The 27,406-nt window shown below is 36.4% G+C and overlaps 2 protein-coding genes across 4 annotated transcripts in view; one reads left to right on the top strand and one right to left on the bottom strand.

The window, feature by feature from the left end:
* The first annotated feature begins 9,820 nt into the window (after window positions 1-9,820).
* LOC112056223 (uncharacterized) lies at window positions 9,821-21,023 on the top strand. Of its 2 annotated transcripts, none has more exons than XM_024096610.2 (5): window positions 9,821-10,031; window positions 14,074-14,176; window positions 14,947-15,132; window positions 16,276-16,426; window positions 17,269-21,023. In XM_024096610.2, exons 2-5 carry the CDS (start codon window positions 14,096-14,098, stop codon window positions 17,361-17,363), a joined length of 513 nt encoding a protein of 170 aa, XP_023952378.1. In that variant the 5' UTR covers window positions 9,821-10,031; window positions 14,074-14,095; the 3' UTR covers window positions 17,364-21,023. The 2 variants fall into 2 exon arrangements, with proteins under 2 accessions (XP_023952378.1, XP_052742049.1); XM_052886089.1 differs by lacking the exon at window positions 9,821-10,031 and adding an exon at window positions 13,067-13,178.
* A 726-nt stretch (window positions 21,024-21,749) lies between these two features.
* Window positions 21,750-27,406, bottom strand: part of LOC112054788 (visual system homeobox 2-like) — a 136,073-nt gene continuing 130,416 nt past the window's right edge. For both annotated transcript variants that reach the window (XM_052886086.1, XM_052886087.1), the window contains 2 exons: window positions 26,472-26,651; window positions 21,750-25,170 (listed from right to left, as the gene is read on the bottom strand). In XM_052886086.1, the coding sequence (XP_052742046.1) occupies window positions 25,051-25,170; window positions 26,472-26,651 (300 nt within the window). In that variant the 3' untranslated portion in view covers window positions 21,750-25,050. The remainder of the gene's footprint in view (window positions 25,171-26,471; window positions 26,652-27,406) is intronic.

Below are 27,406 nucleotides of genomic sequence, written 5' to 3'. Positions count from 1 at the left end.
GTGGTGGAATGTGGCTTGCTTGGTGAATTTTGATTACGCTCTCCTTCTGTATTTTAGTGTTTTAAGTGATTTCTTTTAAAAACGACGACTTGGACTGCATTTGGACTCGGCATCTTCTTCACAAAACGATTTTACCCGGCTTTTCATATTGGTTTCTGTTTCCTGCTTCATTCGACTTACCTGCATTCGTAATCGGAGAAAATGCCTAGAAAATCACTGATGAAATGTTATTTTGGGTGTACTGTAGATGGTAAGTACTAAGTTTGTTTTTCTATTAAAGTTAGCTACGTGTTATATGATGTGATTCTTTTCTCTAATCCGTACTAATAGGTGTAAAGTGACTAGCGATATACACTTACCTCCATTTTGAATTTGTTCCTTGGTAAATATATAAAATGAAAATTTAATATTAATAAAACTTTAGCAATGACATAAGGATGGAATTTGGTGTAGACAAGTGTGCGGTTATCAATGTAGAGCAAGGCAGGATAGTTAGTGCAGAGAATATAGTTATTTCAGAAACTGTCATTCTCAGACCACTCCGTGAAAGCGAGACCTATAAATACTTTGGATTGTCAGAAGCACTTGGTATTGAGACAGGAAATATGAAACAGTTAGTAAAGGAACGCTTCTCCAGCCGCCTGAAAAATGTTCTAAAAAGTCTTTTATTAGGCGGTAACAAGGTTCAATGGCTGGGTTATACCATTTCTCATACACACTTAAACAGAACTGGATTCCCTGAACTGCTAAGTCCGCAAACTGCTGATGTCATACCAGATGCATCACCCCCGTTCATCTGTAATGAGGTTGTACCTCCCTCGCGAGTGTGGAGGATGTGGTTTCCTTAACGCCAAGAACCTCCGTAATATAATAAATCGTGAGGTGTGCAATGACAGAGATCACTTTCTCAAAATGAATGTAAATATGTATTAGGATGTTGTTGCTGTGGACAAGGGTCTTACCCTGCTATCCCTTGGCAAAGAGAAATGGCGCAGGCCTATAGTAATTAGTTACTCTAACTAAGCTAGTGTGGCAATATGGAAGAGCAAGGAGTTGCATGTACAATTCTACAAGGCCCTTACTGGGCCACATGTAGATCAAATTCTGTATCTGTATCTTGGTTGCAATTTGGTGACTTCTTTGGGAAAACTGAAGGTATTTTCTGTGCAATTATGAATGAAGTTATAAAGACGAGAAATTAACCATAAAATAGTGTGAGAGCCCAGCTGACTAATTTTATTTTATACTTTATAGGTTTTGTTTTGTTTTAAACTCTAAGAGCAGTGGGGCAGGCAAGGTTATTATAACTTATTATATTCTTAAATGCAACTGCTATTTATATTCAATTCCTCATACTTTCAGGTCCACTGCATCGATTTCCAAAGTGGCAATTCCAACACGAGGAAAAGTTTAATTCTTGGAAAGCTGTATTAAGTTCAACAACTCAAGAATATGGCAATGAATATATATACAATAATGTCCGGCTCTGCTACAGACATTTTGAGAAATATTTTCAATTGCCAAGTCACCGGCTCACCGGAAATGCAGTACCTACATTGCATTTAAGTAAGTCAATAAATAATCTATACTTATATTATAAATGCGAAAGTAAGTCTGTCTGTCTGTCTGTCTGTCTGTCTGTCTGTCTGTTACCTGTTCAAGGCTAAATGGCTGAACCGATCAAAATGAATTTCTCTATGTTAAAATTCAAGGATTATTATTGTTTATTAAGGGGACATCTGACGAGGCCACATGGGTGATCAGTACTAACTAGTAACTAAAAAATCTTTTACTCAAAGCTTCTTTTACAAAACTAATAAAATATTATTTATAAAAATAGTATTACAGTGAATTGATAATTTAATCTGTAACATTTAACAAAAATCAGATCTTTACCTACAGTTATCTATCTACAGTTGTAAAGTTGTAATCCATGAAGAACTTGTAATCCTACTTATTGTATAAATCTCTTAAATTGCTTCTTCAATAAAAGATGGTGCAATTATTTCAAATTAACTGCCAGATATTGTCTTGTCATAGACCACTTTCCATATAAAACCCATTTTTAATATACCTATTAAAAATGAGAAAAACAGTCATGTATGATGCAACTATCAAACTATGGGTCTCATATGAATGTCTCTTCTATGAGTATATAAAATAATAAAGAAGCAAATGAAAAAGATTATGTACTAAATCTGAGATTGCAATTACATTTTAGCAGCAGAAGGTCTTCAAGCACAAGCTTTGGGATCTGTTGTGGCAACATCTACAAGCACACCTCATTCTTCTTTAATGGAACCTCAACAAGTTGTTCTAAACAATCCAGCTGAAGAACAAGTGACACTTACTACTGCTACAACTCTTCCTGCAACCAACTATGATTTTCTTTTAAATGGTGAGTTTTCCTTACTATTCAAAGTATTCTATGAAATACATAGTACATAGTGTATTAAAAATGCAAAAATCTCATTAATTATTTTTTTATATATTTGTTACTGTCTATGCAGTGCACCTACTGATTTAGTTTGGTGTTTCATCTCAGACCTTTAAAAACGAATATTTTGAGTTTGATTGATTGATTTTGAGTATTCAGAGTTTGGTGCAATACATAATCATTACCTATCAATACCTCTCAAGAGGAATAATTTCTTCCTATTGTCCCATTTTCTATTGATATTCCACTACTATTTTATTATGTGGTGATGTCATACAGTCTATCTGAATAATCCAACACAGAAATCATTTATCAACCAGTAGTTCCTGAGATTAGCGCGTTTAACTAAACAAAACCTTTAGCTTTTTAATATTTGTATGTGTGTAATGAAATCATTTGTTTATTATTTTCAGTTTCTAATAAAGTGCCTAAATATAGAGGTGTGCATGGGGCTTCACTGGTCACTTCACATAAATCTAGAGGTAAAAAATTTTATAATATAAATATCTTATATATTATCAAAATCAATACACATTAATAAACTTGAAGTGTCTGTCTGTGATTTCAAAAGAAGTTGTTGTTTTCTTAAGTGCATATATTTATATATTTACACAATAAACAAATACAAACGAACTTTTTAAAAATTTTCTCTGTCTGTTTGTCCGGGCTAATCTTTGGAATGGCTGAATCAATTTTATTGGGACTTTCGACTTTTACAAATTAAATTAAAAGGAAAAAATGTAACAGGTATGGTGTAACGGCAGCCTTATCTCTAAAGTGATGTCTTCCAGGCAACCGTTAATCATAAGGAGTATAGTTAATATCTTTCAAATGACATTTTATAAACAAAGAATACATAATTTTAAATAAATTAGGAATGAAATAACTTGCGTTTTGTACCTTCATTTTTAGTTTGTTTGTTGATAAACCATGGCCGCGTAGCACAGTGGGTTGCTTGCTGCATCCACAGCCGTGGGTTCGATTCCCACTACAGGAAAATATTTGTGTGATGAGCATGGGTGTTTTCCAATGTCTGTGTGTATTTATTTATTTATTTATAATTTATATATGTATTTTTATGTATTATATAAATGTATATAAATATTATAATATCAACTATCCTAGTACCCATAACACAAGCTACTCTGTATGCTTACTTTGGGGCTAGATAGTCTTGTGTATTGTTTAAGTATATTTATATTTAAAATTAAAAATAGTAATAAAAAAAAAATTGGCTGTAGTAAAGGTATACTCCGGGAGCAGTGCAAGTTTCATCAAAATTGGTTTAGTAGTTTTTGAGGTATAGAGCTAAGTGTTTTACAGCATGTCTAATAAAACTATAAATAAAGAAATAAAACGTAATTTTAAAAATATAATAAATGGGGATATAAAAGTCTAAAGCAAATATATGTTTTTTTAGAATGGTGCCACCTTAAAAAATTGTTGGCATATTTACTTTATATCTTTCCCTTTTTGAAATTTTAATCTATTGCTCCGAATTTTTTTTGTTTGTATTTTTATTGTATTTTCGTTTTTCAGGTCTTGTAAAGAAAATTGATTCGCTTAAGGAAACTATTACGAAACTTCGAAAAAAATGTGAAACTCAAACCCAAATGATAAGAATGGCGGGAAGAATTTCTAAATCAAAAGCATTTTTAGAAGTTATCGAACAATTTCCAGAACCCATGAAAATTTTCATGACAATGCAGTTAAAACATGGAAAAAGGCCAAGGGGACGAAAATATTCATTAAAAGAGAAAATACTTTGTTTGACGATTTTGAAACAAAGCCCTAAAGGCTATAATCTACTTAAAAAGCTGTTTGTTCTGCCTTCTAAGAGAACATTACAAAAACTTTTAAGTTACGTAGTTATGAAGCCAGGAATTAATTTACATATTATAGAGAATTTAAAGAAAGCAGTGAGAAAACTACCAATGGAGAAAAGGTTGTGCAGTCTTATTTTCGATGAAGTTGCTTTATCACCTGGTCTCTATTATAATACTTCCTGTAAAGAAATAATTGGATTTGAAGACTTTGGTTACAAAAAAACGAAGAAAATAGCTGACCATGCATTAGTGATTATGATTAAAAGCATCAAGGGAAAATTTAAGCAGCCCATTTCATTTACTTTTTGTCAAAGTGCCACTAAAAAGGATGATTTAAAAATTCTTATAAAAGAATCCATAAGAGTTATTTCTTCAACAGGCTTAAAAATTATTTGCACCGTGTGTGACCAGTCTACCACGAATATGAGCACAATTAAAAGCTTACATGAGGACACTGTGCAGGAATATGTAAAAAAGGGTGAAGAGTTTAAAAGTGACAGCTTTGAAGTTGATGGTATCAAAATATTTCCTCTCTTTGACCCACCACACCTCTTAAAAGGTATAAGAAATAATTTATTACTTAAGAATTTAAGATTCATTGAAAATGGTATCGTTAAAGTGGGTAAATGGGAACATTTACTGATGTTTATGGAAAAAGATGACGAAGAGGATGAATTAAGACTAGTCAATAAATTGTCTGATTCACATGTAATAAAAGAAAAAATACCAAAAATGAAAGTAAAGTATGCTGCACAGGTGTTCAGCCAAAGATTATCAAATGCTATTAAATTTTGCACTAGTAAGTATTATGCTAAAATTAATAACATTTGCTTAATTAAACTATTTTTACTATTTTGTATGTTTATTTTATCTGAAATGTATGTAAAGTTAAAAATTTATAAAAGTTTTCTCAAACATTGAATCACAAAAACAAGCTTTCAAATAAATGCTGCATAATGTGTTATTTTCTATAATTGTTTGTGGATTTCAATATGTTTCATTTTTACTATATAGTAAGTAGTAATAAATTATGATATCAGTGTTTTATTTTTACAGAACATGGAATCCTTCCAAAAGAATGTGAAGACACAGCAGATTTGCTACGTATAATGGACCAGCTATTTGATTCGTTTAATGGACATAATTATAAAGATAGCAGCAAAAAGTTTAGGTGTTGCCTAAAAAATGGTTCGCCACATTTTAAATTATGGGAGCAGGTATTACCCGTCTTAAGGTCAATGGGCTATGAAAAAAAAAAGAAAAATGGTACCACAGTATATGAAAAAGTTCCGTCTATAAAGAATTTTATACATAATATTCGCATATATAGAGAAATGTGGACCTTTTTACAAAATAACTTTAACGTGACAAGCCTCATCACCACCATCATATCAGCCGATGGACGTCCACTGCAGGACATAGGCCTTTTGTAGGGACTTCCAAACATCACGATACTGAGCCGCCTGCATCCAGCGAATCCCTGCGACTCGCTTGATGTCGTCAGTCCACCTGGTGGGGGGTCGGCCAACACTGCGCTTACTAGTGCGGGGTCGCCATTCCAGCACTTTGGGACCCCAACGTCCATCGGCTCTTCGAACTATGTGCCCCGCCCATTGCCACTTCAGCTTCGCAACTCGTTGAGCTATGTCGGTGACTTTGGTTCTTCTGCGGATTTCCTCATTTCTGATTCGATCACGCAGAGATACTCCTAACATAGCTCGTTCCATCGCCCTCTGTGTGACTCTAAGCCTTCTTATGAGGCCCATAGTTAGCGACCAAGTCTCGGAACCATAGGTCATCACTGGCAACACGCACTGTTCGAAGACTTTTGTCTTCAGGCACTGAGGAATTTCGGACGAAAAGATGTCGCGAAGCTTCCCGAATGCAGCCCAGCCGAGTTGGATTCGACGGTTCACCTCTTTCTCGAAATTGGACCTACCTAACTGGATCATATGTCCTAGGTATATGTATTCGTCTACAATTTCGAGTGCAGCGTTCTCAACTATAACTGGGTGGAGCGATACATGAGCATTACACATTATTTTTGTTTTGCCCATGTTCATTTTCAGGCCCACCTGTTGAGAAACGCTGCTGAGGTCATTGAGCATGGTACTAAGGTCATCCAGAGTCTGTGCCATGATGACTACATCATCCGCGAACCGCAGTTGAGTGATGTACTCGCCATTGATGTTGATGCCAAGTCCGCTCCAGTCCAGAAGCTTAAAGACGTCTTCCAGTGCGGCGGTAAATAGCTTCGGAGAGATCACATCTCCCTGACGCACTCCTCGCTGCAACTGGATTGGCCTCGTAGTCTGATCCTGAATACGGACTGACATAGTGGCGTTTTCGTACAAGCACTTCAACGCTTGGATATACCTGTAATCAATTCGGCATCTCTGCAATGACCTTAGCACAGCCCAGGTTTCCACCGAATCGAAGGCTTTCTCATAGTCCACAAACGCTAAGCAAAGTGGCTGGTTATACTCGTGAGTCTTCTGTATAACCTGCCGCAGCGTATGGATGTGGTCTATGGTACTAAAGCCTTTTCGGAAACCGGCTTGTTCGGGAGGCTGGAAGTCGTCAAACCTATTAGCGAGACGATTCGTAATGACTCTCGAGAACAATTTGTAAACATGGCTTAGCAGCGAGATGGGTCTGTAATTCTTCAGCAAGGTGTTATCACCTTTTTTGAAGAACAGAACCACCACGCTCCTATGCCACGCCTCAGGCGTCGTGCCCTCGTGAATGACGGAATTGAACAATCGCTGAAGGACTTTAAGTATCGGTTTTCCACCCGCTTTCAGGAGTTCTGCTGTGATTCCGTCCTCACCTGGCGCCTTATTGTTCTTCAGGTGTTTGAGAGCCACACTAATCTCGTATAGGCTGACGTCCGGGATATCTTCGGTATAGTGTCGGGTCAACTTGGCTCTGGGGTCTTTAGCCAAATTGGCAACAGGCTGCTGAGTAGTCGTGTATAGCTGTCCATAGAACTTCTCGACCTCACTTAATAACTCGGGCTTGGAAGAAATTAGATTACCGTGTTCGGTCTTCAAACGCGTCAGCTGCCTCTGTCCAATAGACAGATCTCTGGCGAAAACTTTCGAGCCTCGATTATTTTCAATCGCATTTTTAATACGCTCGGTATTGAAATTTCGCAAGTCGCTGGTTTGCGACTTAGAGATCTGTCTACTGATTTGTCGGTATTTTGACGCATCTGCTGAAGACTGTAATCTCATTTCTTGCCTCTCTTCCATGAGTTTAAGTGTTTGGTCCGAGAACTTTTTGGTTCTTTTCGCACGGTGGGTCTTATAGAACTTAGACCCAACGGAATGGACAGTTTCCACGAACCTGTTGTTCAGATCGTCCACAGTTTCGCAATTTGCTAGGCAATCAAAGCGGTTCTGCAGTTCTAGTTGAAAGGACTCGGGGTTTTGAATATGGGCACGAGTAGGTCGGAGCGTAGACTTCACCAGTCGATACCGTTCCAGCTGAATGTTGATATTCAACGTGCCTCTAACCATTCGGTGATCGCTACCGGTTTTCACCCTATGGATCACAGAAACATCGTTGAATATTTGCCGTCTGGTAGACAAGATGAAGTCGATCTCGTTTTTCGTGGAACCATCGGGGCTCATCCAGGTCCATTTCCTGTGTGGTGGCTTCTTGAAGAAGGAGTTCATCATAAAGAGGCCCTCCTTCTCCATGAAGTCAGCCAACATTTGGCCCCTATCGTTCCGTTGCCCATATCCAAATCGTCCCACTTTCAACTCTGAACCGCTACGTTCGCCCAGCTTTGCGTTAAAATCCCCCATCACAACATTGTAATGAGAGTTTGAGGCATGTATGGCTTTAGAAATATCCTCATACAATACCTCTACCTCCTCGTCGGGATGTGTCGAGGTCGGTGCGTAAACCTGTATAACCTTCAACGAATACCGTTTGGTAATTCGGAGGACCAGGAACGCTACCCTGCTCGACACACTCTCGACTTTTACAACATTGTTCACGAGGGACTTGTGAACGATAAATCCGACACCACCCTGGGACTGTTGGTCGCCCTCCCGGTAGTAGAGCATGTTGCCGGATTCAAGGATTATCGAGCCCTCCCCCTCTCTTCGGACTTCAGACAATCCTATGATATCCCAGTGCAACTTGCTCATAACTTCTTCCAGCTCGATGACCTTTTCGTCGGACCTCAAAGTGCGTGCGTTGTATGTTGCCAGGTCTAGTCGTCGGGGTTGGCAGCGGAATCTCTGCCGGAGATTCTTAACACCCCTTGCCCCGCCGTTACCATAACCGCTGCCAGAGCCAGGAATAGCGGGGCTGCCGGGGACTAGGGGCTGTGTTTTGTTTTTGCCGTCCATACAAAGTTTTGCCCAGTACTGACCACGCTGGGCATGCGGTGGTTGCGGTTGCGGGGTGACAAGCCTGCTCCCACGAAACTTAAATCAAGATCCGCTTGAAAACTTTTTTTGTAAAATTCGCAGTAATGGTGTGAGAAACACAAACCCTACGTGTGATCAATTTATAAATTCTTATAAAACTTTAATTATCAACAGCTTCGGAACCCCCCATTCTGTTAACGCCAACTGTGAGGACGACAATAATGTTTTATTTAAATCCATGGAAAATTTGTTACAGAAAGAAACTTGCGCTGACAAAAATGAAAGTCGTAAAAATGTGCAAAGTATAAATTTATTATTAGAAGAGTTAGAGACTCCTATCCAGCCCAGCCAAGAGACCGGTAAAAATTTTATTAATAAAGAAACAAAAAAATATGTGGCGGGCTGGATATTAAAAAAAGCAAGAATAGTTTTTAAAAAATGTCCTGTTTGCACCGAGTCGCTAATTTCAAAAAAAAAACAAGATGCTTCATATATATATGAAAGGGACTACACCAAAAAGTCGTTACATTACCCAAGTAATGAATTTTCAATATTGATGAAAGATGTGTTTCATTCAATCGCTCGGTGCATGCAGGAATCACCGGAGTCTCGACTATTAGCCAATGAAATAAAGTTTCACATTGAAATGTACTGCGATTTTAATATAGTTTTAAAATGTCCAACGCATTTTTCTAAATTAAAAGAATTTATCATTGCATTGTCAATAAAGCTTATTGTTAACAGTTGGTGTATGGGGGTAAATAAAATATTAAAAGGTAAAATGGCGAAATTTAATGAAAATGATTTTATTAAAACGCACGCATACCAGTACTATAAAATACATTCTAAATATAAAAGTAAATAAATATTTCAGTGTTTTATTTTACGAACATCCTCTAATAGGTTATTATGATAAAAATTTGGTAACCTATGTAATATTATTGTGTTGTATGTAACACAATAACTAATAGGTTATCAAATTTTTACCATGATTGCCTTTAAAATATTTAGATGTAGAACTTCGATATAAACCCTTCGGTAATGCTAAACAGCGCCATCTTTTGACTTACTTGGTACGACGCAGACATAATATTTAGCACCATCTATATTTAGTGGATAAAAAACACTAGAAATTTTTTCAACGTTGCGCATCTATACCAGTATAAGTGTATTATCTATGGCGAACGTTGTTGTCAACTGTTCATGTGCACCGTTTATATTAAATTAATTATTTAATTTATAATTAAATATAAGTGGCTGGTAAAAATATCGTGTCAAGTGTTTTAAATTGAACGAAATAGATATCCGAGTTTTTATTCCGAGAAAAGTGTACGAATAATTTCGCCGTTCACGAGAACTGTGTACTAAGAAAACATCACCAAGGTAATCAGTTTTAAGTAATATTAGACTATTCTATCAAAAATCTATTTAAACTTCTCATGTGGGTAGGTATATTGCTTTTATACTTTTATCAAATTCTATGTCTTTAACACATCATTACGATCTCTACAATTTTAATTTATTCACTTTCTATCATTGATAAACTTATTAGAGTCTAATATATTCATTATTATTATTTAGACACACAAACACATTAGTGTCACAACATTTTATTGAACTCTGTGCGATAGTTTAATAAATTAACAATGAAAACAAATCTGTATTGTGAAATACCTATGTATTTTGTGATTTTTTAAGCTTAAATAAACCACAAAATGTAACAGAAGATGATTAATCTCGCCCTATACATTTCATCAATTTTTTCCTTATTAATGAAATATTGTTTTTATATATTTATGCTGAATGGAGATAAAATAAAACCAAAACGAATAAGTAAGTAAGTAAGTACCCAAATTATTTTTTTTCGTACATGGCTTTACATATCATCTTGGACAATGGGCTAAAAAAAGTAGTAGATTGCACAAATGACCCATTAAATAAATAAGGGATAGGTAATCTAAAAAATCTTAGCATTCCATGGATTCACAGTGCTGGTGCTGCATTTATCATGTGACAGACAGGAAAACTCATTAGCAAATCAAAGAATATGATAAGTACTTGTAGATGATAGAAGCAAAGTCTTAGTGGGGTTATAGCACTGTGTTACATTTAGATTGAGAGCAAATCCAAGTACAAGGTACACAGGATAGTAATATAAAAAAAAAAAAAAAATAAAACAGTTTAAAGTGTTTTTCAGATATCATGGGTACAGTGATAGTTCATTTCACTCTTGAAAGTTTGCAGAGATTCACAATAATAGTATGTATTATGAACGTCATAAGGCAACTGTCACCGTACCCATGCTATCTGAAAAACACTTTAGCATGATGATCCTAAAAGGGTCTCCACTCAGCATATTTGTTAGGATTTTGATAACAAAAAAGAAGTACTATTCCTCTAGAGCTAAAAATGCTAATAATCAGAGCAGAGATGGCTCTGGTATTCAATAATGGATAAAACAGAAGTGGGCTCTCCGAGTCCAAGGCATGTTTGGAACCATTGTTGTTGCTTTTATACCATTACTCTTTTTTTATATTATTGAGTATGTAGAAATAATATCAAATGTTTTTATTTCTTGACTTGAAATGCTGGGTCTATGCAGGAGCATTAACTTTCTTGGTAGTATGTCTACTTACTATAACAAAGTAATCAAGTGAGTGACCAGATTTGAACTAACTAATCTTATAATTATCTTCTCTAGTTTTAAAATGTTGTTGCTTATTATGTACAAAGACAAATGAATGATAAGATTTGAAGGGGTGTAACTGAGTTGCCAATAGTATTGGTGATTTACTTTATAATTTGGAAAAGAAAGAAACTAAAATCAATATTTGCTGCAGCCACTATGATAAAAAAGGTTGACCGAGGCCATCAAGAGGGTCGCAGAAAACCACTGGATGGTGGTGGCTCAGACCATTGTGTTTGGAAGTCTATTCAGGAGACATATGTCCAGCAGGAAGTTCATCTGCTGATAAAATTTCTTTGATGGAATAAATATCAAATATATATTACGCTTCAGTCTGAAGTAAAGTCTGGCTGGTTAAATCACAGGCAAATGAGGCTTGATAGACGCAGACTCAAAACAAGGCAAATGCTAAGTAGATACTCTGATAAATGCTATAAGTATGTATTAATGACAAAAAAAAATTTAGATTAAAAATTAAATAAATTTTTCAATTAAAAGCTTCACATATGCCCAGTAATAAGGCTCATGTGTTATTTTATGTAATTGTTATGACTAGGTCTACTCTCATTGGATCCAGTTTTTATAGACCTGTCTGACATGTTTAATATACAGTATGATGAGATATTATTTACATTTTACTTTTCATTAAGTAAGTGCTGAAGTTAATTACTCAATATTGTACTTCTAAGTTCTACACAGGTTTGAATTGCCACTCTTTTTTGCAACTTAAGTTCTAACTCCACCAAAATTCTACAAATATTGTCCATTATTTAACTTTTTCAGAAGGAATAGGGTCTCTAAAGACTAGCTAATAATATTGTTTGCATTTTCAGATGTTTTATATAGTTATACTTTAAACTTTAAAGAGTTGTAAGGTTAATCTCTGGTTCTACAGGACCAATTTTGTTTCTTTTACTATTACAAAGCCACATTATTTGTGAGTGTCATAGGCTATATTGTATCCCTGTACTCTCACGGGAACGACGGAACGGAATTATGCGATTGCAACTGTGGGGCGTTGGCTAGGTTTATATATTTATTTAAAGAAAACTTTTGTACTATAACTAACATTATAGATAGATATGGTTTTGTTGTTAACAATATATTGAAATATTTGACTCACCCTGTATAGTCGTCCATCCAGAATACCAATTAATAAAGACGAGTAGTGGCCTTGACGAGCGCACTGTTTTGTTTCGCCTGTGGTCCAAGTCATAAGCTCTAGGATATTTTATCAAATACATAAATTTTGAATATTGTCAACAATACATATTAAATAAAATTGAACCGTCTGTCCGTTATTTCGAAACAAGTGTGTTTTTTCAAGTGCTTATAGCTATTTACATTGATTTTACGTTTTCATACTGTGACTATAAGTCACATTAAAATCAATGCAGAAAGATAGTGAAGGTTATGTAGCATTATAGGTTAGGCTTTTTATCTGGAAAAATACATGATTTCCGTGAAATTTGTAAAAAAAAAACAGCCCTAGGAAGTCGAGGGCGACCGCTAGTTGTTGTTAAAAATAACTTCTGTATGTTTACATTACATTTAACTATTAGAGAGAATGCACCTACTGTTGCGAACTATTCGCTTTCGCTAATGAATGAGCTCGTAAGTGGTTGAAGTTGGATCAGAAGATAAAAATTAAAATAGCACTTTCCGTTACCCGCTAGTTCGCAACAGTGTGTAACTTGCACTTGGCATAGGTTATTTATAAAAATTCTGTGTGCAAAAAGTTGTGTTTTTGATTGTTTTGTGTTGCAATGCAGAACTTGTATCTCAGTGCTTCACAGTGCACACCACTCGGTATCAGTGCAAGCAGCTATGCAGACACGGGAAATGTTCGTTTTATCTCTTTGTGTTTTTTCGGCTGTTGGCTGTTTATTGTTTTGCAGTTATTATTACCGGTTTTGTTTTGAATTCTTAGAAGACTCCAACCTATAGCTAAACATGCAACTGTTTTCCTTTATTTTTTCATCAGCTTTTCTTAAGCAAATCAAATGCCACTTGAACAAGCAGAGCCATAGCAAATAAGTAAAGTCAATGGTTCAAATGTTATTCTTTTTCTCTTTGAGTATATTTTTTTTTATAAAAACTACTACGATATAGGTAGAGTTCGTATTGCTTAGCTTAGGTGCTGGTGTTCAATTTTATGGTGGTTTTGAGTGTAGAGTGTTTTGTTTGTTGAAGTAAGTTGTACACACACAGGCGATACATAGTATTTTGTTCTGATTGTGTAACTGCCGTGGGCTCCTTAATGGGACCTCAGCGACGTCACCGTCGAGTTTAGGCGAGAAGTATCGCCTGAGGCCTGAAGGCAGAAGCAGAAGAGATGGACGGAACAACTCAAGGGCGTCTGCTCTAAATTAGCTGGTGTGAGAAACTGAAGGAGCGTCAGCATTGATATCTATTAACTTATCATCACATTTATTTTAACGTTTTTTTAATAAACGGCTTTAGGTATCATACGCCTTACCTCGTTTTACAGAATGCTTCATGGTAAAAGGGCCGAACTCAAACCGATTGGTCATGAGTTCCAACCGCGCCTGGACTGTTGTCGTTACACTTTTAGTGTAACTGTCTTTCAGACTGATTGGTGGGGAAAGAGAATGTTGCTCATATCAAAATGATTTAGAAAATTATTATAAAAAATGGCAGATAAATATTGGTAAAATGGGTATGGATAACCTATATCTTATTCCATATATTTAAAAATGTTGTACTGTTATTTTACAGGTCGCAGACGAGCGCCGCTGCAATGGGTGTTCCGCACATCACGTCGTGCTGCTGGTGCTTCGGCCTCGAGTCCGGCACTAAGATCATTGCTTTCCTTCATATGGTGAGATTATTGCACTTTCTCTAATACCTCACGAAATCGTACCCGAACTGTAAAAAGCTGATAACAGTAACAGCTATCAACCCTGAGTCCAGACTCAAATCTATTTAGAAATTAAAAAATTGACGCGAGCGCGGAATGAAACTCTAAACCTGACCAGGAATTCGATTCCAAACCAAAATCAGATATATCTTTAATTGCGTCAGTACTCAGATTGGACCTGTTATAAACTGATATTTGATGCTACAAACATCTGTATGCCTAGTGGCAGTTTTCAATGTTTTCATACTGTGATTATCGCGCAACCGTAAACGCGAATTTGCAAGGAATTGAAACAGCGCCATCTAGTGGCACTACTGCATAACTGTTTCAATTCCTTGCAAATTCGCGATTACGGTTGCGTGATAGTCACAGTATGAAAACTGGCACTAGGCACACTGTTGGGGGGTGGAAACAAACAATTTAAAAAACTGTCATCATCCCTATAGCAATCATTTCGAGTCTACTCCTGACAAAATATGGCAACAAGTAACTCTTTGCATGCTGCTGAAACATCGATGTTATTTAGTAGCAAAGCTAATGCTTTGCTACTAAATAACATCGATGTTTACTATTCAATTTGCTTAAGATGTGTCAATGAAATACTTGATGTGCACTGTTTACAAGCAAACAAATTAAAAATGATGGTATAAATAGCTTATCATTTTACACTTATCATAATCTATACTTATAATAAATCTGTAGAGAGGTCAATTCATCATCCTCCCTTTCAGTTGACAGCGCTGACGATGATGATAGTGTGCTCCGTGTTCGCGGAGGGCGCGCGCGCGCTTGTGGGCACGGTGGAGGACGGCGAGGACCACCTGTACAGCACGTGGTACTCCATCACCGTGGCCGTGGCCGTGGTCTCCGTGGTGCACGTGCTGCTGGCGGCCATGCTGCTGTTCGCCGCCTGCAAGGTACCGTACCCAAGGGGGGGTTACCCCGCTTCGCTTAACCTGAACACTGAAGACTTCATCATCATCAGCTCATGGACTTCCTCCTCAGAACATAATATAGCTTATAACATTCACAAATAACGTGGTTTGCTAGTTGTAATAGTAGATTGTTATACAAGGGGCTAAAAAGACCCATTATATACGAGGTATTTTTAGGGCCCGAGACGAACGGCCGCCTAAATAGAAACCGAGTTTATAATGGGTTTAGCCCCACGTGTTACTCTTTGCTTTTCACTACGATTGCGAGAAAATAAAATATTTTAGTACAATATTCAATGATTTATTTTAATTTAATTTCGCTTAACTTTAGTTAGCACTTAGAACTGCGACAAGCTCTGTATTGGATCTTATCAAATTTGGCTAAAAAAGACTATCTACGTTAGTGGTAGGTTTTATAGCAGGGACACCAGTGTCTAGAAGGTAGGATGGGTTTTAAGCCTGTAGGAGTTCAGCACTACCCGGCGCGGATGTCCATGAGGATTCGCCCCCCTAAGGAAAAGACTACCATCAACATCAGCTCATGGACTTCCTCCTCAGAACATAATGTGGCCTACGACACTCACTAATAACGTGGTTGTTTGCTAGTTGTAAATGAGTTTAGTAGATTAACATTACCACCTACAGTCGCATTAACTATAATACTCTTTATAATATAAACTTATAAAGTATATGGTGTTAATTCCACATAAGTGAAGATCTTTTCTGGGACCAATGAGAATATATCCCACTCTTCTAAATATTAAATATTAACAGACGCCCGCGACTTCGTCCGCGTTGAATTTAGATTTTCTCTACTCGGGAACCATAGATATTTACGGGATGAAAAGTAGTTTCCAATATGTACAAAGTAAAATCTATTTCCACTCGAAATTTTAGCCAAATCGATTCAGTAGTTGTGGCGTTAAAGAGTAACAAACATCCATACGATCATTCATACAAACTTACGCGTTTATAATATTAAGTATTAAATATGCTTTGGTTTCGATAAGTTGCTACCTTTCTGTTCACTGTACAGCTCGTGCGGATTACCCTGACACCTGGTTGTTTGGTAGCCGGTGTCAGGTTGATGCGCAGGAGTCACACTCGGTGTCGGTGTCGTTGCAGCGCAACACGACGGCGCTGCGCGTGTGGGTGTGGGTGATGCTGGTGCTGTACGCGGCGGCGCTGCTGTACGTGCTGGTGTCCATGACCTTCGGCTTCACGGCCAGCGGCTCCGAGATCTTCCTCGCCTTCCTGCAGGGGATAGTGTTCTTCGGTGAGACCTGTTTGCCTTTGCAAATGTCGACTTGGTCCGCGCGGGCCGGGAAGCGATGCCCCGCGCGCACGACTTCACACCCGCGCAGTCCTTCCCCTCCCGTCGCCCGCATATCATGGTGTCATAAACGAAATTGCAAAGCTATATACGGCGACATCGAGCATTGCCGTTTAAGCCCTTCCGCACGATAACTTTTTTACGAGCTCTGGACTAAAATTCTGCACTAATCTAAAAAAGAAGCTCAGTAATTCATAGCCTGACCCATTTTGAACCCAAGACCAATATACAAGATTCATATAAAAAATATAAGCAATATTAATTTCGTATAGTACATGGAATAAGGGTCCGAAATATATCGATATTAATTAATAAAATTTAAGGATTTCATAAAAAACTTAATTTACAAATCATGTCTTTTTTCGATGTTTCCAAACTTCAAAAACGCTGTCGTCCATTTTGTGACGTCACAAAGTTACTGGATGTACCAAACGTCAAAGTAATTGTTAACTAATATTTTCGTCAAACGCTCTGTTGTTCCCTTACAACGGATCGTTTGACGAAAATATGTGTCATAGTGACGTCATGAAACAATTGAAATATAGACCGTCATGGCAGCGTTTTGGCTCGTATTGTCAAAAATATATTTAAAAACTAAAATTTTCATGTAATCACGTCTCAAAAAAATATAGATTTTTTTTTTACGTTCTAGTAGAACGATAATGAACTATTTAAGACCATTTAAAAAAGTGTCAACTAGCCTATCTCCATGTAATAGACGGTTGTATTGGCACTAAATTAACAAAAATTACAATAAAGTAACAAAGTTGTCCTTCTCGTTCCAGGTCTCTTGGCGTACTGCATCCTGTGCGTGAACAGCTACTACCTGATGCTGAAGAGCTCCGAAGACATGGAGGCACCCAACAAGATCGACTATTAACTGGACGTCACTCATTCCGTGAACTGCCGTCAGTCAGTGAACTGCTGTCAGTCATTCAGTGAACTGCCGTCATTCAGTGAACTGCCGTCAGCCAATGAACTGCTGTCAGTCATTCAGTGAACTGTCGTCAGTCAGTGAACCACTGTCAGTCAGTCAGTTGTCTGACCGTGCCATATTACCTCTGTCTCCAGCAGCCAAGCGCTGGTTGTCAATATAAGACTTCGCTCGGCTACGCTTTCAGTGTCGTTAGTGCTGTGTCGTTTACTAGAATAAGGATATTTTGATGTTCATTTACAATTGATTATATCTAGGTGTACAATTCCAAACGTGAGCCACTAAATAATGTTGTATTTGCTACAATATGGTTACAATATCTCAAAATAAAATGACATAATCGATGGCATCTTCCAAAACATGATGTGTTTGTGAAATTGAAATGTAGACTGACCGATAAGAAAATAACCAACCCAAAAGATTTTTGATTATTTACTATACTAACGTAAAAAATATTTTTTTTTATCAAAATAGAACGCTGTTCCTTTATGGCTTCAGTGAACTGGAATTGGCTTTATTGGCAGTGAAATGCGTTGAATTTATTTTGTTTTAATATTGCTTCGCATATGCATTTAGCCCGTGATCAAGTAATTAGCCTAACCCCTCTCATTCTGAGAGGAGACTCGAGCTCAGCAGTGAGCCGAATATGGGTTGATGACGAAGTATTTAGCTCTATTAAGGCGAAGGTGATCAAATATAGTCCATAGTCAGTCGGTCCTAGTCAAGTCATGTCGTGATTTAGTAATGCGAAGGCAACCTTACCAAAACTTTTGCTAGAACCACTGAGAAAATCGAATGAAACACATAAAATATTCCTGCGCAACCTCCTCGTATAAAATTTACGCAATAAAACTAAAATGCGTCCAAATCAACGAAAATAAAACGAGAAATACAAGTGATTCTTACGATTGTACCGCCAAACTCATTAAAATATACTCGCGTCATATTAAAGTGGGCGAATAATTGTGCCTCTGACTATAATTATACTATCCATTAATTCGATATGATAAATACATAATGACCCTATAACTAATTGAATGGTTTGGACATCCCTATGTCAAACAATTTCTTATATTTTTTATTTTATTAAAATGTCTTGAATATTAACCGTCCGACCAGATGTTATATTTTATGTATATTTTTATATAAATATACAAACAGTGCAAAAAAATCCATTAAATATTGCACAAACATTTGTTATTGAATTTTATTTTTGTATTGTCAGTTTTTGTTTATTTCTTTTAAGCATTATTAAAAATTATATTACAAAACCTATTATAAAATTATATTTATAAAGTTAGGTTAAGTTTTAAAATAAATTTTATTGCATTACTTATGCTATATAATATAATATAATACTTATATAATAAGTAACTTATGAATATAAATATATGCATGTTGGTGCTTTATACAAAACGTTTTCTGCTTTGCTAAAACAAGGTTATGAATTTAAAATTACTCCGGCGAATTGCATATTTTCGTATTATTGAATATCTCTGACTTTATTATGAAATATATTTTTAATTTTAGGAAAGCTGTACATGTCTTATGATTTTGTTTAGTTTGTGTGAAAAATCAAATTTTTGCAGATAATGTTTTTGTTGAAAAAATAATATACTTAAACTATAAATAATGTGTTCAATGAATGAATGTCAACTTTTCCTAAAAGGTAAATGTTTGGAAACAAAGCTTTGTAAACAGAATTTTTATTAACTTATATATATATATATATATTTATAAAGTTATTTGGTCAACTGAAAAATTATCGTTTATTGCGATCGCATGCCGCGACATAGAATAAAAAAATCCGAGATACTCTTAATGAGATAAAAAAAAATTGTAGTACGGTTTATATACATTTTTTTGAATAAATTATATATATTGAACGCATTTGTATAATAAGGTTAAGTAATAATGAAGTTTTAACAATCGCCTTAGGTTTACCTTATATTATGCCTGCCAAGATTTTTTGATGCAAGGAACTCAAAAGGAAAACCGAAAATAAATTAATGACTATAAAGTTTTAAGAGCTGTTAAATTGTTACCTATTGAAACAAGGTGCCTTCTTGTGCGATACGCATATGACAATATATTTGTTTATATTTTCAAATATATTTATGTGAAGATTTAAAAAGTATGTATTTTAAAAATACATCAATTTATGAGCATTGAAGCTGTGGACATTTCTGATCTGACTACATGTCTAATTGTTATGTATTTCTCTAAAACATCCTTTTAGCGTTGTAAATAAATAAATAAATATTTTGTATTATTAAATTGCATTTATGAGCCTAAAACTTAAAAATGTTAGAAAAGTACTGAATTTTAAGAATATGCTGCTAGTAACACAAGTTTACATTCGAATAATAATTACCAAAAATAATGTTTATTAATTATTATTGTAATACTAATTATAATATTTATTTATGACCAGAAATATATAAAAAACCTAAATTGAGACGCCAAAAAATGCTACCATATTTTTCATAGCAAGGTTTTCATTTCATTTCAGGCACGTATAATTTTATATATTTGTTTTAAGCATTAATATACAGTAGATTATGAATTTGTCTTGTGAATTTTGTACTTTTTGGCTTAAAGCATCTTTTTAGGGGCATAGTTTTATTACAAGGCGTTAGATTAAGTTGAGTGTTTTAAAAACTCATATATTACTATGTAATGAAGTGTAATGTTAATGGATTACAAGATTCCTCATTTTATGGAGGGTTAAAGTTTATCAGCTTATATCCCTACCATAGGTGAGTACCTACAGTACATACAGTAGCCAATAGGCTAGTTGACGCTTAAAATGGTCTTAATTGTTCGTTATCGTTCTAGAACTACCCTGTTATGGTGACTTTGGAAGGTAGCAGGTTCAAGGGTCTCAGTATATACTCTATTATTTATATTTTCCTCTGCATTTTATGAGAAATGTCGCCAGTTACTTAGATCAATTGCAATTGCGAGAATGAAAAAAAATCTTTCGAAAAACGAAGCTAAAGTTCTAGCGACAGGAGACATGATTCCTCATAATTTCTTGTATAAAATAAAATAAAATAAAATAAAATAAAATAAAAATAATCTTTAATACTTGGACAGTTGAAATCTGCTTCACAAACCATAGTCCAACACCAAACTCCATAGTTGGCTATTTACTGTACTAACCTCTGGTAACGCATGCGCTGACAAACTTTCCCTTCATAAAGCTGCCTGTTCACAAAAGTGGAGCGAGTGAGCGTAGCGGAGAAACGACTAATGTGGAGCGAAGTTGCGTACTGTGTCTGTCCACCGGAACGAAGTGAGGCTGCGGAGCAAAGTGACTTGCCGAAAAAGCTTCGCCGCACGTGATTTTTGCTCCGCTTACCAATTTTAGACATTTTGTGCAATCCTATTGGTTAATATTTCTCCGTTTATCGGCTCCGCTGCCTCGCTCCGCTTCGGTGGGCTGGCAGCTTTATAGAGTCATGCCTGGCTAGGCAGGCCCTTTTTAGTGTTACTCTTATGAGGTAATTAATGAATAATAATAATAAGTATACAATGCATTTGAATGTGTCGTGATGTTGCTAATGTTCATAATGAAGTGCTATTTACATGTTCTCGTTTCAATTGTTGTTTTATTTCAATGCTCATCTTGTTGTTTAGAAATTAACCTGTTTTAATATCCACCATATTGTTTCTTCGCATGTGTTTCTTGTAAGGCTGTATTTCCACTGGCAATCAATATTATTCAAATCAAAACTTTTTCTTGGCAGAAATAAGTTTAGACAAGTATTTATATTATTCCAAACAGCAGCACTCCTTCATGTGTTAACAGTGGTCCTGGGTTCGATTATAGGTAGGTATAGGTCAATTTAGGTTACCATATATTTTTAAATTGAATCAGGTTGCTCTGATCGTACTTCAAAGTACAACCACCTTTCCGGAATGATTTTGAGTTCCAGTAAGATTAAGGCCTTATTTCCAGTAGGTATAGCTTGGTAGAAACCAGTGAGTATTTATGAAAAAAAAATCGGATTCTTAGTGCGATATCATCTTAGTCTTCCTCGCCACTTAACATCAGATGATATGGCAGTCAAGAGTTGCCTTACCGATGAAAATTTTCTACACAAGTACTGTACAATATAATTAATATATGAATATTAAAATATACCGGCCGCTGGATGCTGGCGGATCGACATAGTGGTGTTTGAAAGGCCATACAAGAGGCTTAGATATGTCCAGCTGTGGACGTCCATCGGCTGATAAAGATGATGATGATGATTAAAACATGGTTGTACTTATTTATTAAACTGAAATGAAAGTTTATATAGGCAAAGAATACAAAACAAAACATAGTTTTACACATTTGTTTATTCATCGAAATAATCTTAGGTATTTACGATGTTGCTTCACATTACTTAAGTAGTTCCATTTGTCTTTAATTCAATAAATATATTACAATTCTATAGTAATTAATGTTAAGTACAATTGAGTACAGGTATTGGTCTTACATCAGAGGCTAATGAACGAAATCACGAGAACAAAATTGGATCAAGTGTTAATAAAATAGAAGCTAAATCAAAATGGCGGGTCCTAATTGTCGCTAGTCGTAGTCACAAACATTGCTTTATACTTGAGCAAAATGCTCACGAGTCCACTGCCGCGTAATACAGATGTGTGGCCTGTAGGGTATGATGGCAGAGCAAAACGGTTAGGGCTTTGAAAATATAGTTCGCATATATGGGGACAAGACTTCTTGATAACGAGTCTCCCCATAATTACGTTTTTTTTTAATAGTGTTAAGTTATTAAATTCCCAAAATTGTAACCTTTTTTTATTGTGTCAAACGTCCTTAATATTGTTTTGGAGTGAAATATAGAACCATTAAATCAACTATCTCTTTTTAATTAAATTAGGTAAGTACAATAAAAATGAATATATAATTTAAAGAAATATAAAACTAGACAACCCTGTTCTCGAGAAACTGCGGGACACATAACGTCTGAATGTAAGGCGTTCGCTTTACCGTTGTATGCTCTGTGATCACCCCCCGAGTCCCCGATCCCACACCCCACTGTCATCCATGTCACGCGGACGAGGACTGATTTATTTGGTTTACCTACAATTTCGTTATTTTCAATTTGTAAAACATTTAGTCTGATACATCCAGTTAACTACGCGATGAAAACTAATAACAAAAGGGTTTGTAGATTTGTACGTAAGTTAAGGTAAATCGAATGTTTTTGCATTTGAGTTTCGAATTGCATCGTACCAATGAACGTAACGCAACGCAAACAATACATAAAGGCATGCTTTTTTGTTGGCGAATGAATGATAAATTAATGCGACGCCTTTAAATAATATTTAGCAAATGTTTCACATATAATTTCATTTCGTTGCTCTGATTCGATAGTTTTAGTACATAGGTGATTATCTTTCTTTCTTTACATCGAGTAATAATTCTCCATGGAAGAAAGGTACCTAAAAGATTTTCCTACTAATGAAGAGTAAATAATAAAACTATGTTTAAGTAATAGGTATATAACATTGGAAAAAGAAATTAAACATGTAGATTGTAGATACATACCTATAGGCACGTTCATAATATCATTTTCAATATCATATTGAAAATATATTGCAACAAATATAAGTAAAACTGTCGGTAGTTATAGTATTTTGTCTAGTTGTTTAATACCTTAGGTAAGGTACCTACCGATAGTTTAGTTATGCATCTGTATGTCTACTATGTAAAACTGAGTTTAAATTCTGATACTTACTCGGCCAGCAAGTTTTATAATGCTAAACAAGTTCGAAATATCTTCTTAAAAAAATATTTGCTTGAAACAACTGAACATGGGAACCACAAGGAAAGTTCTAGGTATTATAAAAATCCTTTGGACATAAAATTAATAAAAAAATTATATACTTTAAATGTAACTAAAAATACAATATGAAACAAATATACAGTCGATAAATAAAAACCTACAATCTGTATGTAAGTACAATTTATTCACTTAAATATAATAAGTAACGCTTACGGATTTATTACATTATACAATAATAATAATTAATTAATGTTGTTAAGTCCCGCAGAATCCAGACATGATCGGATTCGGATCGGATCTCATCTGATGGTTAACTAGTTAAGCCTCTGTAGGGAGGCTCATGTCATGGTTTGAGCAAAGTGGTTTCGTGGCACAGTCGTTACTCGCTCGTGAGAGTGAAAAATTCTTCATTCGCTAAGTAGCAAACGCCATCTCGTATCATTTTGAGATACTTGTAACAGGCTGGTACTTGAAACTTCTACGAGATGGCGTTGTAACATTATACGAATACTCTGGATCAACTCTAGAATAAAATAAAAAAACCTATTCTTACTTTTTAGGTTTATGCAAAATAATATATAATTTTTGCATAAACGTAAATAGTAGGTAAGATAAAGAACTATAGGTAAACATCTTTAATGAACTAAACCATCATCAGATCATGTCTGCAATCTGCGCGGAATAATTTGTAGTCGCTTAGACGATAAACGATAAGACACAACATTTTGTTTTTCATGTCGGGCACTGCCCAACATTTACAATAAATTTTAATTTAGTACCGATTTCGTTAACTACTACTCCGAACTAGTCTTTGCTTATATTACAATTTATATCTAAAGGTGCGTGTTCTTGCCGCGTCACCGAGACAGACGACATTGTAGAGTTTGGTATATTTTGGTGATGGGTGTCTATATAGACTTTCCTAGAATGAATAATAAAGAGGATAGAAATACGATAGGAATAAAGCGTAATGTTTACAGGGGCGCTAGGATAAAAACACCTGCAAGGACTGGTTTTCGGTCGTTTCGAGTGCGTGAGACCATGATTTTATCATCAGATGATGATTTTGAAATGAGTGCAGTCCGTCACCTGTCTCGGCGATGAGGCCCTAAACATATTATCTAAATGAAGGGCACTATAAGAACAGTAGCTAGTGCCAGGAGAACTTTATACAACGCTAACACAACGGCTAAACGGATAAATACTTAACTAAGGGTATTGCACGAAAAACTGGGGCTCGAGTTAAATACGACTAAGTCTACAATGTACATAATTACACTTAAGTACCAGTCCCGACACGTCACTGGTTCGGTCTCGTCTTCGCGATAACACTTTGTCTTCAACATTATAATGTATCATGCCGCATATTCACTCTGTAATGTTCGTGTGACATTTGACTTATTGGGCGAAATCTAGCCAATATTGAGGAATTAAATCACTGAATTTGGAAAACTTTGCTCAATGGTTATCAAAGTCCACTTTTGTGATAGGCGTGATCAATATTATCCCTGATCTTTGGAAATTTCTACGCCTTTGATTTACCTACGATTAAAAGTTTTCAACTTATTTAAATATGCTAGTGTCGTAGGAAGCCTTTTTTCGTTCTATTCTTCTTTCACAGAGTTCAATTCTTTACAATTTAACCAAAATAACTTCACCATAGAGTAAGTACCTAATCCTTGAGATCGCCAACTTTATTTGGTGGGTTCATCGTGTGATCCATAGATCTGGTTGGTGCCGTACGGCATGAGTTCTCGGGACGCTTCAGTGACGAGGGGCGTGGGGGGTTCCTGCAGGCGGGCGGGGTGCAGCTCCTGCAGTTCAGGGGGTCAGTAAAGCCGAGCGACGGCGTCGAGCGGAGGGGGCTCGGTCCCCACGTCGATGTCTGCGGGGCCATCATCTTCCACCACGCTCACGCACGCGCCACTCGCTCGCTGTAGACCTCGAACCTGTAAGACAGAGATACAAATCGTAAAACAATTGTACTGTGACTTGTATTTCTTGTTGTGGAATAGGTTCCCTAATAAGACCGCAGCAGTATTTCGGGTTATTGGGGTTTGGGGGAAACTCAATTACTCTACCAGAATCGAGTCTGATGACTAGAGAACATAAGTCGCTAACGGCGACGGCTGAGACTCGAATTCTACTACTTGGTGTTTCAATATTTACGATGTAGTTTCTTAAGATAGGTAGGTAGGTATCTGCATTTCTTTACCGACTACATAAAATACTTAAGTGTACCTTATGGCATATAAACATGCAGAGTTTAAGATTCAACCGAGACTTGCGAACGAAAGTCGAAGTCTCTGAAACCATTTGTAGGTTATCACCGCTTGTTTTGCAAGTGCTTTTTTATAATAAACATTCCTCTCGCAGATCTGGTAAACTAGTGCCCCACTAATGAAGTCTGACTTGCATAATTGCTGCGTTGCCATTACAAATGTAGGAATTCTCGTTGTTCGGAGCTAAATTGCATTGCTTCACGGGATCGCAGATTGCATACCAATTAAGCTTTTGAGGCGAAATAAGATCTGAGGAACTTTGAGAACGGTTTGATATAAAACCAGAACAGACAACATCTATAAACTGAAGAGGGTCATATTGATTTTAGCTTTTATTTTACGTTTTGTTTATTTGCAGATTTAGCGATTCGTATACCTATAGATCCTACATTTCTAGACTTGTTTATAGTTTTGCTTAGATTTAGATAACTGCTTCATTCTTTAAGTACGAGTAAGTAATATGAACAGACTTTTATAGCCTTTTGAAAAAGAAAGTTTTAGAAAAATTACGTAATATTTTTTTCACACAATCTATATATAAATACAAAATTTCTAGACCTTAATAATATATAATTTAGAAAGGAAATTAAGAAAAAGTAAAAGTCATCCGACGAAAACAGAATCTCACGCGAACGCGTGTTAGATGTTGCGGCTGGGGGTTCAATATTTAGTATTTCTTTTGTTTATTCAATATTCTGATTTATCAGTTAGCCTTTGATTACGAACTCACCTGATGCTAATTGACGATGCAGTCTAAGATGGAAGCGGGCTAACTTGGAAGAGGTACAATTTTGTTCTACCCATACTTCAGACGGTCTACGCGGCATCGTACTAGATAGAACGGTAAATCGCTTGGCGGTACGTCTTTGCCAGAAGGCTGGTGAGCCAAGGCCGATGCCTATCCCCAGACCAGATATGAGCTGATAATCCTGACTTGTCTGTGGAGGTTCACAGCTGTGGCAGCTCACCTGCAGGAGGAGGTTGTTGGACAGCAGCCGCGCCTGGTGCTCCTGCGCCTTGGCCCGCAGGCACGCGATGCTGTTGTTGCGGAAGGCCTCGGGGTCGTCGTACATCTCGCGCCCGTCGGGCGACGCGCGCCCCTTCGCCGACGACGACGCCGTCGTGCTGCTGCCCGGGGAACTCTGCGCCTGCAACACAGCATTGCTGTTACGCTGCTGCTTGTTCCTACCCATTGTGTAAGCTATCATATGTTCTCTTTAGCTGGGAAGATGTCAGACCAAAAATAGAAGAGATTCTAGTGCGTTTGGAACCCTCGTAACTTTAATTTCAAGTTTTCAACTATAACATTACTTGACGTTTCAAAAGTGCTTGTAAACTAATAAATAAATACATTTAGATTTTTGACTGTACTTAAGAGAAGCAAGGTTCACGTAAACACTACTTGTATGGATGAACAAGGCTTCCAGGGAAATACGCCAAGAGCAAGTAGACCCATTTACTCTCCCAAGACTCTGTATGACCACGAGGTTGTCAAAGCCATGGCAGAGTATAATTTAGTCGATAGCTAGCTACATACCACCGTCTAGTTGGTATAGCGAAGACTAAAGACATTAGTCCAGCCACCAGCCACGCGGGCGGCATGCGGACATTAGATGCAGCGGCATGCGTGTTCTTTCATGCAGTTATTCGAAACTACTCACGCAATTAGGTATAACTACTAGATAGATAGGTACAGTTGAAATTATACTGTAATTCAGTAAGCTGCTGAGACGAGCCGGCAAAGCTCAACTTTTAAAAACTCTGCTCCTTAGAGCAGAGTTGGAAATACAAATTGTTTTTTAAAAAGTACCTATGTATTATCAAGGGCTATTTCGTATAGGTATAAGTCCTCCTACCTACCTACCTACTCGTACTTTTTTTTTGCATTTTGTTGCACTGAACC

Source organism: Bicyclus anynana, chromosome 16, assembly GCF_947172395.1.
Source record: "Bicyclus anynana chromosome 16, ilBicAnyn1.1, whole genome shotgun sequence".
Taxonomy (NCBI): domain Eukaryota; kingdom Metazoa; phylum Arthropoda; class Insecta; order Lepidoptera; family Nymphalidae; genus Bicyclus; species Bicyclus anynana.
The sequence above is the reverse complement of the archived record's forward strand: the minus strand, read 5'-3'. Positions and strand labels throughout refer to the sequence as shown.

Coding starts and splice junctions, on each gene's coding strand:
- LOC112056223 (XM_052886089.1), top strand. Junction 14,177..14,946: donor TCATTGCTTTCCTTCATATG/GTGAGATTATTG, acceptor CCTCCCTTTCAG/TTGACAGCGCTGACGATGAT. Junction 16,427..17,268: donor GCAGGGGATAGTGTTCTTCG/GTGAGACCTGTT, acceptor TTCTCGTTCCAG/GTCTCTTGGCGTACTGCATC.